The sequence below is a fragment of the Conger conger genome, chromosome 10, assembly GCF_963514075.1.
Source record: "Conger conger chromosome 10, fConCon1.1, whole genome shotgun sequence".
NCBI lineage: Eukaryota > Metazoa > Chordata > Actinopteri > Anguilliformes > Congridae > Conger > Conger conger.
This window is the reverse complement of record NC_083769.1, coordinates 13346606-13361221: the sequence shown is the minus strand read 5'-3', so window position 1 is coordinate 13361221 and position 14616 is coordinate 13346606. Positions and strand designations below refer to the sequence as shown.

The 14616-nt window shown below is 42.9% G+C and overlaps 1 protein-coding gene across 2 annotated transcripts in view; it reads right to left on the bottom strand.

The window, feature by feature from the left end:
- The window catches only part of LOC133138708 (arf-GAP with GTPase, ANK repeat and PH domain-containing protein 1-like), a 34234-nt gene extending 29163 nt beyond the window's left edge, over nt 1–5071 (bottom strand). For both annotated transcript variants that reach the window (XM_061257677.1, XM_061257678.1), the window contains exon 1: nt 4695–5071. In XM_061257677.1, coding sequence (XP_061113661.1) covers nt 4695–4857 — 163 coding nt within the window. In that variant the 5' untranslated portion in view covers nt 4858–5071. The remainder of the gene's footprint in view (nt 1–4694) is intronic.
- Between the last annotated feature and the right edge of the window lie 9545 nt (nt 5072–14616).

Here is a 14616-nt window from a genome sequence, read left to right as displayed (position 1 = left end):
GGGGTCTAGGCTCCAGGGATGGGGGGTCTAGGCTCCAGGGATGGGGGGTCTAGGCTCCAGGGATGGGGGGTTTAGGCTCCAGGGATGGGGGGTTTAGGCTCGCCTTCTGCTGGTAGACCAGGCCCTGCAGGGCCACCTGCTGTTTGTGTGTCACTGGCTTTCCTCTGAGACGTGTGTGTTTGTGTGTGTGTGTGTGTGTGTGTGTGTGTGTGCGAGAGCTCTGCTGTCGGACGGTGTGATCTGAAGCCTGATGTGGTGGCTGATGTCACTTCCTCTGGGGGAGAGCTTGCGCATCCATCCGCCCTCTCAAAATCCGCCACAGCAATGAGCGCCCATGTCTACGACCAGAAATCTTAAACTGGAGGACAAACTGGGAAAATAACCAAAAAATAAAAAATAGAAAAGTAGAAAGCAGAAAGGATTTTAGAGAGGGAAGGAAGAGACATGGGACTTAGAGAGTAGGGGGGGCGGGGGGCGCTCAGTCATAGAGGAAGTGGGTTTGAGGGAGGGCTGAGACGCGGTAGACAGGAAGTGGCTCAGGCACCATTCCGTCACCATGGCAACACTAACCAGAGAGCATCGTGAAACGAACATCACCGATGTCTCCCAGAATGTCACCCTGGTCGCGTAACGGCCCCGTAGCCGGCCGTTTAAGAGCGGCGCGTTTCACCGGCGAATTCTCCGCGCCCAAAGCAAAGGGGACTGAGTTACGCTCGAGCCCCGCCCCTCCTGCTGTTTCAGACAGGAAGTGGGGAGGGGGGGATGTTCCGATCTTATCGCGTTCGACTGCCGTGCGGCCTCTGAAACTCTGCGCTCGTCTCAGACTGAAAACAACATGGCGGAAATTCACAGAAACTGAACAGGAAACAAGCGCAGGGGCCTGCTGGCACTAATAGTGGATGACGCATTTACAGTGTCCTTATATAATGAGGTGCATCATGGGGTCAAAGGGCATCCGGGGGACGGTGGCAGGATGCAGTTGGAGTAGAGCGTGTGCGCCAGGGGACTGCTGGCTTGAGGACTGGGGTTGGATTTCCCGCCATGGCGTGATGATATGACTATCCACTATCCTCTCTGCCTTCACACCATCTGAATGATGTGAAAACATAAATACGGGCTGTGGAAGGTCAGTTCTCCATTACAAATAACTCAGCATAGCTCCACATCAGCTATTCATGACAATTGTGCACACACATATACCCATACACATACACGTGCACACAGTTTGCTGTTGCCGATTCATGAAAAAGTCTGTTCTTGCAGACGTCAGTGGTTTTTATGTATTTTATGAAGGGAAATAACATCACTGACAGGCAGGGGACAATCCGTGGGAGACAGACAGACAGACAGACTTCGACCGAAAGAGGAAGACCAGCCAAAGGGCTGACCACAGAGTTCAGCCGTGCTGAACACTAACACACAGCCTTTTGCAAAACCGGCCTGTAACAAGCCCAAAACCTGCCTGTAACAAGCCCAAAACCTGCCTGTAACAAGCCCAAAACCTGCCTGTAACAAGCCCAAAACCTGCCTGTAACAAGCCCAAAACCTGCCTGTAACAAGCTCAAAACCTGCCTGTAACAAGCTCAAAACCTGCCTGTAACAAGCCCAAAACCTGCCTGTAACAAGCCCAAAACCTGCCTGTAACAAGCCCAAAACCTGCCTGTAACAAGCCCAAAACCTGCCTGTAACAAGCCCAAAACCTGCCTGTAACAAGCTCAAAACCTGCCTGTAACAAGCTCAAAACCTGCCTGTAACAAGCCCAAAACCTGCCTGTAACAAGCCCAAAACCTGCCTGTAACAAGCTCAAAACCTGCCTGTAACAAGCCCAAAACCTGCCTGTAACAAGCCCAAAACCTGCCTGTAACAAGCTCAAAACCTGCCTGTAACAAGCCCAAAACCTGCCTGTAACAAGCTCAAAACCTGCCTGTAACAAGCCCAAAACCTGCCTGTAACAAGCTCAAAACCTGCCTGTAACAAGCCCAAAACCTGCCTGTAACAAGCCCAAAACCTGGCCTATAACAAGCCCAAAACCTGCCTGTAACAAGACCAAAACCGGCCTGTAACAAGCCCAAAACCTGTAACAAGCTGCAGCAAGACTGCATCTGCCACTCAAAATGAAAGAACATGATTTTTCTTAAGTCTCTAGGTGACTAGGCTGTAGAGACACAGTTCTGAGTTCAGCCACAAGAGAGCACACTGGCCACTATTTAACAAACAGGCCAACAAATTAAATAAAGTCTCAGTGCCAGTGGCGTACCTAAGACCTATCGGGCCCCATTGAAAATGATGCTCCGGGCCACCCTCCCCTCCAATAATATTGCCCACACGCATAATTGCAGTGCATATGCAGCAGCCATTCAGAGCCACAGACAGTAGACAAAGCGCAGAGATTAGTGCCAGTCCTCCTAACAGATAGCAGTAATTTAACTAAAAGATTGGAGACAACATAACAGTATTGCATTACTCTTTCTGACTAACAATGGCTTGACAGTAAAAAGCTAAAACGCTGCTGACTCATTAAAAAGGACATCCAGGACATCCGGCTCTTTCATTTTCAATTGAAAGTATTAATAACCCACTTAGTATCTCTTGCCCCATTCTGCTCCTCAATCAGTTCTTGATAGCTTTTTAATTTTGAAAACGAGCGTTTGGCTGTGGCAGCCTTTGTATGGTGAAAATGAAAACCAAGGTAGTGCACATATCGCCAAAGGCGCCAAAAACGTATCTACCTTTGGTAGTTTTACTGTGTTTTATAGTTCCTCCACTGTACTTTTTTGTGCATCGCGTGTGCTTGTTAGCTAACTTTTGCTGATGTACGGTAAGGTAATCGCGACACTGAACGTGATCGATCAAGCCCAATTCAAAGCAGGCCAATCATGTGATAGATCACCAAAAACCAACCGTTTCCCACAAACCTTTGCGAAGCACAATTACAAACCGATAAATATACAGATAATAGAAGAAACTTTTTTTACATTTTGTCAACCTCAGTAATTTTCTCAGCTGCCAAACGAATAAATCGGAAAAACACATTATTGGTTTGTAACCATGGAGGAGATATGCTATGCAAATCAAAGGTATTTTTAGCATGAATATGAATAAATATTGTGTTCAGGTTCATCAATACAACTCCTCAGCAATCCTCTTGTCACCGACACCGAATCAGCAGCACGAGTCGTGAGGCGATCACACTGCTAGTCCCGCCCCTAGCAACACCTGCCTAGTGCACTCACATTAGTGTGCAAGTGTGCGTGTGCAAAAGACAATAGCTTACATAAACCTCAGCTGCATCTAGTCTAGCGGTGCACCAGCAAAAGGCTTCCAATCAGATTTTTCCTGCTGGTTTCCTGTCCTATGAGAGCACCTCTCATCCACCTGCAGCCAATAGAAATGTCTGCTGGTCAAGAAATTGCAGCCCTGGACAGGCATATCTATGGTATGTGATACAGCCTTAACAAATAATAATCTGGGATATTTTACTAGAATGACTGGGTGCAACTACAATAAGCAGCACACAAATACAAGCTGCTATTGAAAGTCCAGATGCAAAAGCTTGCACAAACCATTACTCAATATTGTTGAATTAGATATACACTCAGTGAGCACTTTATTAGGTATTTATTCTACTTCTTTTTTTACTTTTTGATCTTCTGCTTTTGTAGTTTATTCATTTACAGGTTTGACGCCTTGTGTGTTCAGAGATAGTCTTCTGTATACCACTGTTTGTGTGGCCATTCTCCTCTGACGTCTCTCATTAACAAGGTTTTTCTGCCCGCAGAACTGCTGCTCACTGGATGTTTTTCGCACCATTCTTTGCAAACCCAAGAGACTGTTGTTTGTGAAAATCCCAGGAGATCAGCAGTTTCTGAGATACTCAAACCACCCTATCTGACACCAACAATCATTCCACAAAGTCATTTAGATCACATTTTTCCCCATTCTGATGGTTGATGTGAACATTACCTGAAGTTCCTAACTCATGTCACACAATTGGCTGATTAGATAATCCCATAAATAAGTAGGTGTACATGTACAGGTGTTCCTAATAAAGTGCTCAGTGAGTGTAGATTTGTTGTGGATTGTGCTTATGAAAGTGGAAAGTCGGTTCTAGTTGTTTTTTGCCTCAAGAGACGTATTTGATAAGTTACTGGGAAGAAAAACTAAAACTACTCACATCATCCATCATCTCTCTCTTGCTTGCTGGAGCCAGCAATCAACATTTCAGAGACATTAGCATCAACCACCTCAGCACAGATCCGTCATATCTAATTCAGACTCATTTAGACTTGAAATGCATCGATGTCAAACCGAGGTTACAACACAAGTTCCAGCACACACACACACACACACACACACACACTCACTTACAAAGACACAAAAAATCTATGTATTAATATTGTCTGATGAACGTCGTCAGGAATCTATTATAACGTGTTCTTAAAAAACGATTTTCATATCGGTCGTTGTTTTAGTTTTTTTTTTGTGAAATCTCAAAAAAAATAATAAAAATATTGACTTTCTAGTACAATAAAATGTTGTTTGTAAGCCTACGTGGTCATTTTGCGGCGCTTCAACAAAATTGCGTAATGACGGATGACGGTTAGAGGTTATCCAATTTTGAAAGTTCTGGGGCAGCGCATCCAAACTGACCAAATTGAGACCATTGCTCCTGTCGCCACATGTGGGGAACTCACCTTGGATGCTCTGGAGATACAACCTGAGGCCCGATCGAAGATGATCATCTCCGACTCTCTCGAGTTGCTTGAAAAATCTGTTGATGGTGTTTTTCAGGGTTTCGTGCCGCTTCACCTCTGCACGAATCGCGCTGGAGTGGGCCGACTTAACGTTACTGTTCATCTTGAAAATGTCATTGAGTGATAGAGCCAAAAACCCCTACCTCGACGCGCAGAATTACATTTAACGCAGTAATCCGTAAATCGATTGGACAAAACCAAGAGACATTATGCTAAAATGAAACCATTCACTCTTAAGATGTGCAACGAATTTTCAGTTTCTCTTGTTTGCCTCTTTGCATCCACTTCCTGATTTTAAACGTGTGAATTCGCGTCCGCGTCTCTGTGGGTGCGTATGGAGTTGTGTCAGTTCTGACACCTCATGGAACTGTTGATACTAGTGACACGAAAAGCTGTTACGTTTATTTGATAACGAGTGATAACTTTTTCACCACAAGGCCCACTTAAGCATTAATGCTTACTGCATGAGGTCAAATTAGAGATAGCCTATACAGCTCAATACTCAGATTTTAAGATAAAATAATATTAGAAAAATAGTACCTTTAACCTTCATCAAAATCCATCAAAATCAGTAGTACGACTTCCAGAAATTCCAGGTATTCCTCCACTTCAACATATGTCTGTTTTCATGTGTCTAATGTATACAGAGTATGTTCAAAGATAGTACATTTTTGTCAACCATAATTCTCCAGACAAATTATTCTTCATTTTTCGGATGAGTACAGCACACAGCGTCACCATCTGTAATGTATTGAGAAGTGCATCTGCTAGACCAAATTGCCTTTGAACTTAAAATCAATTGAAGTGATGATATGACGTGTTTGTGGTGTAGCCTATACTTATACAAGACATAAACCAAAATGTAAAGCAGTTACAAAATTAGAGGAATGAGTACTTTGAATATTAGAGGAATATGAAGCTATCTGCAGTCAGAAGTGAACTTTAGAAATGTGCATTATCCTGTCGCAAATTGACGGACAATCGCGAATTAAGTAACCGAAAAATGCTATCGTATTTGGGCAGTGTTCTTTTGGCTCTGTACGCCAAGACATTGTATTTCAAATTAAACTGGGCGGTTAAAGTGCAGACACCATTTGAAGGTATTTACATCCATACTGGGTGATCCATGTAGGAATTACATCCCTTTTTATACATAGTCCCCCTATTTTAAGGGACCACAAGCAATTGGACAGTTGGCTTCTCAGCTGTGTTTGATTCAATCGCTTCCTTAGTGCAGGTATAAGAAAGCTTTCAGTGTCTAATCTTGATTCTAGGCTTTAATAAAAAGCCAATGAAACATTTCGTTTGGACTGAGGAGGGCAGTCCAAAAGTGTAGACGGATGGATCAGAACCGTCTTGAAAGTTTAAACATTTTGTTTGACGCTTAATTCTTATATTTTTATTTATTGAAATAACTGCATTTGGGAATGGTGTTATTTTGGTCAGCCCCATTATGGTCTGCGGTCTTTTTCTATTGAAAGCACCCAAATATGGCCATGATGAACATGATGAACTGTCCTACAACTTTCCTTCAGTGTTAGAAACGTGCCTCACACAAGAGGCTGCAATAGCTCCCAAGTCACCAGATGGGGTCAGTAGAGAACCAAATATAAATTCCAACCCGTCACATTCAATGTAATTACTGTTTTTACAATTGCTAACAAGCAATTGCTAATACCGACTGCAACTCGCTGCACGTGTAGCTTAGCACAATTAATTTCAAGCCAAAAAATTGTGTAATTAGTTAAACTACTACTTTATTCTTTGATTTATAATATAAGCAATGTCTTCTGTTGTTGTTGTTGTTGTTGTTGTTGTTGTTGTTGTTGTTGTTGTTGTTTTAACAAGAATTCCATTACAAAGCAGAATGGCAGATCTTCACTGTATGGAATGTATCACAAGTATATGCAACAGGGAAAAGTAAAATTAATGCTGCAGTAAAGGTTTTATTGGCAAAAACTGTCGCAATTACAAGTGAAAATGTTAGAAACAAAAATGCCAGTACTGTCTGTAATACAACAAAACTGATATAGTTGACGGTTTAAAACAAAAACTGGAAGGTAGAGAAACGCTGATCATAGTCTACCCCGTTCTTGACCACGTTTCCATCGACATCACACCTTACGGCCTCTCTTGCATCGTCGAACTGGGGAAAGACCCTCCTTGTATTTCTAAATCAGCTAGGCCTCCAGCATCCATTGATTGCATGTAAGAGGGACATCTGATCATGTGAACGATGATCGTACACTGTCCACCTCCGTGAAGAAAATATTGCTCTAGGATGTTCATGAATAAGGCAGAAGGAAAAGGGCCGTTGTTCTTGGCCATGAATGCATGGGAGTGGCGCTGCGTATTGTGTATTTGTCCGTTTTCGGGAAATGGTTCACCGTTTCGTGTCTTAGCCGCTGAGAAGCCGTGAGCCGCTGTCTCACACTTTTCACGCGTTTGCAGTGCTCCAGGATTTGCCGCGCTCTTTAGGAAAGACCTAATTGAGGTGTTAAACGGGTCGCTCGCGCAAGACTGTGAAAAGCTGACTGCTAATGGTAACCACACCGCTTCCCTCAACCTTCACTAAAGAACTGTGTTGCCAATTCTGTGGGAAATTGGGTTATTTTTGGCTTGCCCCCCTCAGGTTTTCTTGAAATTATAGACTCACGCATCCCTGCTAGTGAGACACCCCACTCCCATTATTTAAAACCATTTTTGAGATCTGAGTTTTTAGAACTTTGGGGAATGTTCCGGATAGGTTGCCAATTGAATGTGAGAAAAAACAGACAATCTTTTGGTAATGAGTGAAATATGGGATTGCAGCAATCTCGCAGGGAATCATTACTAACACTGTAGAACATCAAGATGTATGGATGTACCCTATAGGTGGGGCGACATGGCTCAGGCAGTAAGAGCAGTCATCAGGCAGTCAGAGGGTTGCCGGTTCGATCCCCTGCCTGGGCTGTGTCGAAGTGTCCCTGAGCAAGACACCTAACCCCCAAATGCTCCTGACGAGCTGGTATGGCAGCCAATCGCCGTTGGTGTGTGAGTGTGTGTATGAATGGGTGAATGAGAAGCATCAATTGTACAGTGCTTTTGATAAAGGCGCTATATAAATGCCAACCATTTACCATTTAGGTACATACAATTGTACCCATCAATATATCATTCATTTGTACCTTTTTAGGTTGGAAAACAGACTCATTTGTATTCAAAGAGAACATTACTGAAGTTTCAGGGTACATTTAAAAATTGTATTCTTGAAGAACAGTAATGTGCCATTCTAGATTCTAGTGTAGAATGTTGGCCAGGCCTGGTGACTTAAGGTGAGATGATTACATATTACATATTTTTAGTCTAGCTAAAAATATTATCAACATATAATCATATATGGCCAAATAAATAAATTACTTGGTTCTACTATGTCTCTGGTAGCCTACTTGGTAAGGTAGGTTTTTGTGTTTGTTTGTTTTTTTGTGTTCAGGCTATATAGCACTAAGCCCTTTTGGGTACTGCGGCTGACAGGAGCGTTTGCCTCTCCACACCAGAGAATGGCAGGGTGTTGTAGGCGTGTTGTACTGCGGAACACGATCGAGAACCGATGGGACCAGTCTTTATTGTCTCTGAATGTGCTCGATTTGCTTGGGGCTGCTCAGATATTGAAACTTTTTTATTCTCGTGAACATAAAATGAATTGCAGAATTAAAGAAAATTAAAGAATTACGCATGTATGACACGCACATCCATGCACACGCACACACAAGAATGTTGCCGACCAGCTCCTCGTCTTATCATAGGCTACATATAAACTTGCTGATTCTGCGCTCACAGTTTTACATTAAAAGATACACTTTGCCAGGTAATATGGCTTCTTGTTATTTATTTTAAATAAATGGACATCCCTCATATTGTGATGATTCACAGCATTATGAGCTTAGCTAAACATGTGCGAGTTCTGTTGGCTAATTATTTTAAATATACACAATAGCAACATGTTATTGTCCACAAGTTGCAGAATATAGGCTATTGTCCTGAAATAGCTTGTTCAAATTCGAGAGAACACGTGTTCAGTTTATGAATGAATTAGTAGAATACTAGATCGTTTGGAATCAGATCACAAAGGTGAGCGCAAGAAAAGAATCGGACAATGAAAAGGTCAATTTGCACGTGTTCGTTTTGGGTGCATTCGTGGTGTTCCTCGCCGTCGGAGGCGCGTGTGAATAGATGTAACTTCATTCTATACAAGAGCATCAGCCAAGAAAGGCTGACAAAGCAGTGAACCGAATGGACCTTTTTCAGTCGGCGTGTTTTCGTAGCATCTTCCCTCTCCCGACAGAACACGCATCTTTGTTATCGAGCCGCAGGCGGCAGTGATTGGTGGAGAACTGCTGTTGCTAGGCTCACACGCCGCTCTGCTTTTGGACAACCAGCCGGAACTACATGCGAAGTTGAGTCACTGCGTATTAAGGTGAGACATTAAGACAAACGAAAATGAAATATTAGTTTAGAACAGATGGACTTTTGCGAGGCATTTCAAAGACCCAATTAACAGCATTGTAATTACGCTAAGACCCCATTGCCCCCTTCCGTTTCAGCTTATATTTAAATACCCCTGACTAATCAGAAACAGCTGAGAAACCAACAGTCAAATTACTTTTGTTCCCCTAAAATGGGTGGACTATAAGTATAAAAAAGGGATGTAATTCTTACATGGATCATCTGATGTGGATGTAATATAAATACCCTCAAATGCGAAGAAGTGAAAGGCGAAACTCTGCACTTATAAGACCTTAATTCACTTTAACTTAATATTCATTGTTTCATTTCACCACCCGCACGCTGTAAAGCCAGTGGACTGTCAGGACCTTCATCCTGCACACAGACGCCACCTGGGCCCATCACAAACACACACGACAACTGAACCAGCATTGTGAAACTCCACAAGGCAAACACTCCAGGTGGACTTGCAGGGGATCAGTGGTGGTCATTGGTGCGTGGAGAAATCCAGTGATCAGGGCCAGCTGAAACGCTCCCATCGCTGGGTGACGCTAGAGCCAATCGCACATCGCCTGTGAGGCTGCCGGCCAATCGGCACTCACGGGCCAGCTTCCACACCAGTCACCTTTGCCCACGCTCAGTAAGCCATTGCTCTATCTCCCCCAAATGTCGCGGCGTATAATATTCTCCCCCACTCTCCATACTTAACAACCTGAGGACATTTCTCCTTCTCTCATCTCGGGTAGTGCGTCTGACGCCTTTTCTTCCTTTGGTTACTTATCTGTTCTTTTGGCAAAATTATTGTTTGTTCCCTCTGTCTGTAAAACCAGACCCCTGCTGAGCAATGGTTGAGCTGAGCCAAGTATTCACGACATGTGTGGTGTTTATGCGATATTTAGCTGGATTATTACATTGTTATGAAATACTAATGTGGGCGGAACTGTTTCATTCCCAGGTGAACTGGTGCAGTCCAACCCTTGACCCTGAATACCTGTGACCGATATTGTGAACAAAACAAACATGAGCCTAACACAGCCATTTACACTGAAAGGTTCACTCGCAAAACAATGTGTTAAAAGCAACACATAATGTGTCATTTGTTAACACACCTCCATATCTAGCTAAGGCCAACACATTCTGTGTGGTTTTCAACACAGTCTGTGTTAAAAATATTCCCTTTGTTGTAAATGTATAACACAAAAGGAGTAACTTCATCACAAAATGGTTTGAAAGTAACACAAATGTAGTAACAGAAAATCTGTTGGATACTAGCACAGCCTTTTGAGAGTGCAGCTTTCAGTGATATTAAAAAAAAACGTTTGAAGTGGGAGGAGGAATTTTAGGTCTGCAGGTCAGATAAAGACAGTATGAGCTTCTGCCTCCTAGTGATACAAATCTAAAACTGCAACACTTTCCATGTTGTTTCACAGGTTAGCCACACTTGTTTGGAGTTACTGCAGTTGGAAAATATGAATTGCTTATAATTCCCTGTGCAAAAATATTTAGCAAATAGATAGTGGAAATTAAATCGATGTAAAACAAACTTGTAAAACATTCTGTAATGTGAAATAATCTTTGTTCTATTGTTTAGCAGATGTGTTCCGTTGTCTTAAACTGTTTGATAATTCATGTAATCACTAGACAAATATGGGGCTACAAGTGTACTGTAAGTCATAACCCTACTACCTTTTACCTGCTTACCGTTGTTACTGTTTGTTTTGACTCAGTCCAGGGTAAGACCGTAACGGATAAGGATAGGGATATGGAAATTGAGTATAGGAAAAAACAAAGTATTCAGGCCAACCAGAAACTCCGGTTCTATCTGCCTAACCAAATCTAAATAAACGTTGGCTAATCTTCGAGGGTTTACCAGGCATGAAGCAGAGTTCAGCCAACCCCCAAGGGAGATCAGATCTCTATTTTCAAAAATAATAAAGGAAAAATAATAAAGCGAGATAGTGTCCTGATGGAAGGATACAATCCAGCTGAAACTCTAACTGGAGTCACTATAAGGCAAGCAGGGGGCGAAACAAAGTCAAAGTCGGGTGTGGGTGAACAGGGTCAAGCACAAGTAATACACTGGGGAAAACAAACCAAAAGGGCAAAGCCAGCATCAGAACTGAAAAGGACAAGGCAATGGTCAAACTCCGATCAGTAAACAAATCAGGGCCTAGTAAGTGTTGAAAGTCAAACACAAATACAGTCATAGAAGAAGTGAATGAAGTAATCAATAATCCGGAAGTTACACACACAAAGTAACTAGTCCACCTTGATCAATGCAAACCGTAGCCTTTTCCAGTAGAAGAACCGGAAACGTACATTTCCGATCTAGGAAGTAAAGCAAAAATAGTCGTGCAAGCAGTAAAGATACACAACTGATAAACAACAGCTTACAAAGGCGCTCGTAATATGTTTTTCAAAGTTATAACTTTTAAACAACAAATTAAGTTGGTTTAGAAACCCTGTGCGACGACACCTCGATGTTTTCTTGATGAATGGGTTCAAGAATAGTCTTGTTAGCTTCAGATAATTCCTATATTTTGAAGGATGTTCTTTTTTTTCTAGAAATAATTGCGCATAATTACAACAGAGGTTATAAGTAACAACCTTCATGTAAAAAGGGGCACGAAGTGATGCATTATTTTGCGTTTCCAGTGGGCAGCAGTTTGGACGCGTGCGAGCGTTATCCTGTCAGCAGGCTTTCCGACGGCCGGTGGCCAACGCCGTCCATATGCCGTGCGCGTTAACTTTCGGGCGGTCATGGAGAGCCGCGCTCGCTGTGACAGCCATCTGTCAACTCACCGATATAGTCCGTGTCCGTGAGCCGGGACCCAGGGTGCCGTGGGACCGGACCAAACGCGAACGGCGAGGAGCTCTTTCCTGTGCGGGATTATGTCATCGCAGCGCTGCAATTAGCGCTGGCGCGATAAAGTGCCAGCCAATTTTGGTAGTACGAATACGTACCACCATAACAAATGTCGGAGAGGGAATATGGGAACATGCCACTACTCTTGAGGCTAGGCTGTGGCACAACAGTGGCTCTAAAAAGGCCTGAACACAGTTGCCAAAACATTGCTGTTTAGCGAGCAGTACAAGATATTGTAGATATTGACAGACGTTTCTGATGACCAGGCCTGGTGTAGAAACACTGCTGAAATACTAGTCCTCCCTTCAACTTCAATGTCTGAACGGACCTTTGAAGATTAGCCTCTAGAATGTCAAAATCTGGTGGAATCCATCCTTCCTTCAACTCACATAAAGTTTCCTGTACCCCCAGCTGCCACACAACCCCAAAGGATAATGGATCCACCTCCATGCTTAACAGTTGTTCTTTTCTACAAAGGCTTCACCCTTACCTTCTTTAGTGGTAGCCAAAATGTTTTCTTGTGCATACTTCAGATGCTTAATGTTGTGTTGAGGTCGTTCTTTCTGGCAACTCTGCCATGTAGGTCCTTGTTATTTAAAGTACATTGTATTGTCCTGTGAACAGCTAGACCTGTGTTTGCTACTCTTTTTTACAGCTCTTTTGCAGTGATTTGTGGGTTCTTCTATGCATTTCTCAACAGGTCTCGGGCCATCTGAATTGAATGATTTACAGTAACATTAAAACATTTTAATGAAAATAATAATCAAGTTCATGTTTAACTCTGTACCATTTACAGTTCAGGCTTGCTTTTGATCATGTACAGATTCCTTGTAACACAGATTTAAACCAGGGGTGCCCACATTTTTGCACCCCACTGTATAACATGACTGTACAAAATGTATTGGACTTTTTTTTGTTGTTTGTTGTTTTAAACCACAAAGCCCTGCATGCCTTATACCAGACATTGTGAAACCGATTTGTCCTCAGAAACTTCTCTCAGTATCTAAAACATCTTTCATTGCACATAAGGCTGTTTGATCCGATCAATAACACACATTAAAATGGCAATAAAGAAAGTGAATTATGTCACAGAAAGTGAATTATGTCTTTAACCTGGTTACAGAGTAGCACAGGTGACCTTTCTCAGTTCATGGTGGCTGCATTTCATTCCTCTGTTTTACACACCATGTTTCATTTCATTCCTCTGTTTTACACACCATGTTTCATTTTATTCCTCTGTTTTACACACCATGTTCCATTTCATTCCTCTGTTTTACACACCATGTTCCATTTCATTCCTGTTTTACACACCATGTTCCATTTCATTCCTGTTTTACACACCATGTTCCATTTCATTCCTGTTTTACAGCACCATGTTTCAGGGTAAGATAAAAGTCACTGAGGTGTTCTGTAAGTGCCATCAGCTGCAGGTAACTACAGTGCAGAGAAAGCCAACAGTGGTTTAGCAGTATTTCACCCCCACTGATAGGCTAGGCTGGTTAGAATGTGATGGTACTGTTCATTTGGTCATGTGATGGTACTGTGTGGTCATGTGATGGTACCATCGAGATACAGTATATAAAAACCTGGGACTGCTGCTGATTACCGGTTCCGTGTATGGTAGCTGCGCAGTGTGTACTGTATGTAAATAGAGTGCTCTGGATGAGAAAGTTGTTAAGAAAAGTTTCTCTCAATGTAATTGTCAATATATGTACGTGTTCGTGGTGCATGGGTGTGCCTGAAACTCCTGAAAATGTATACTGTCTACTAAACATATTGCAGACTATCTGACATATCCTCCACACTATTTTACAGTGGTACAGTAGAAGTGATGTAAGATATCCTCTCTGATATATTAGACTGCGATTGGACCAAAAGATGGCTCCACCTCTTCCTCTCTGTGAATCTCCTAAGAAGTATGGTTCACTTCATGCTTGCGAATACACACAAAAAACCTGAGAAATATGTATATCACAGTATGCTGCATTGAGATAGAATTAAGTCTGCTTAACAACTTTCTCATCCAGTGCACTCACGGTCTGTCACAGCCGTGCCCTTCTTCTATTGTTTAATGTTCTCTGTGCTCTCACTCTGGTTCTTGTTTTCCCTCCTTTTTACTTGTCTCCGCCCTTCACTCCATATTTGGACTTCCTTCCTGTCATTAATTAATTCCTCTCACCTGTTCCTCATTTTGGCGGCACGGATGGTGCAGTGGGTAGCACTGCCACCTCACAGCAAGGAGGTCCTGGGTTCGAATCCCTGTTGGCCGGGGCCTCTCTGTGTGCATGTTCTTCCCGTGTTTGCGTGGGTTTCCTCTGGGTACTCCGGTTTCCTTCCACAGTCCAAAGACATGCAGGTTAGGCTGATTGGAGAGTCTAAATTGCCCGTGGGTATGAGTGTGTGAGTGAATGGTGTGTGTGCCCTGTGATGGACTGGCGACCTGTCCAGGGTGTATTCCTGCCTTTCGCCCAATGTATGCTGGGATAGGCTCCAGCCCCCCTGCGACCCTGT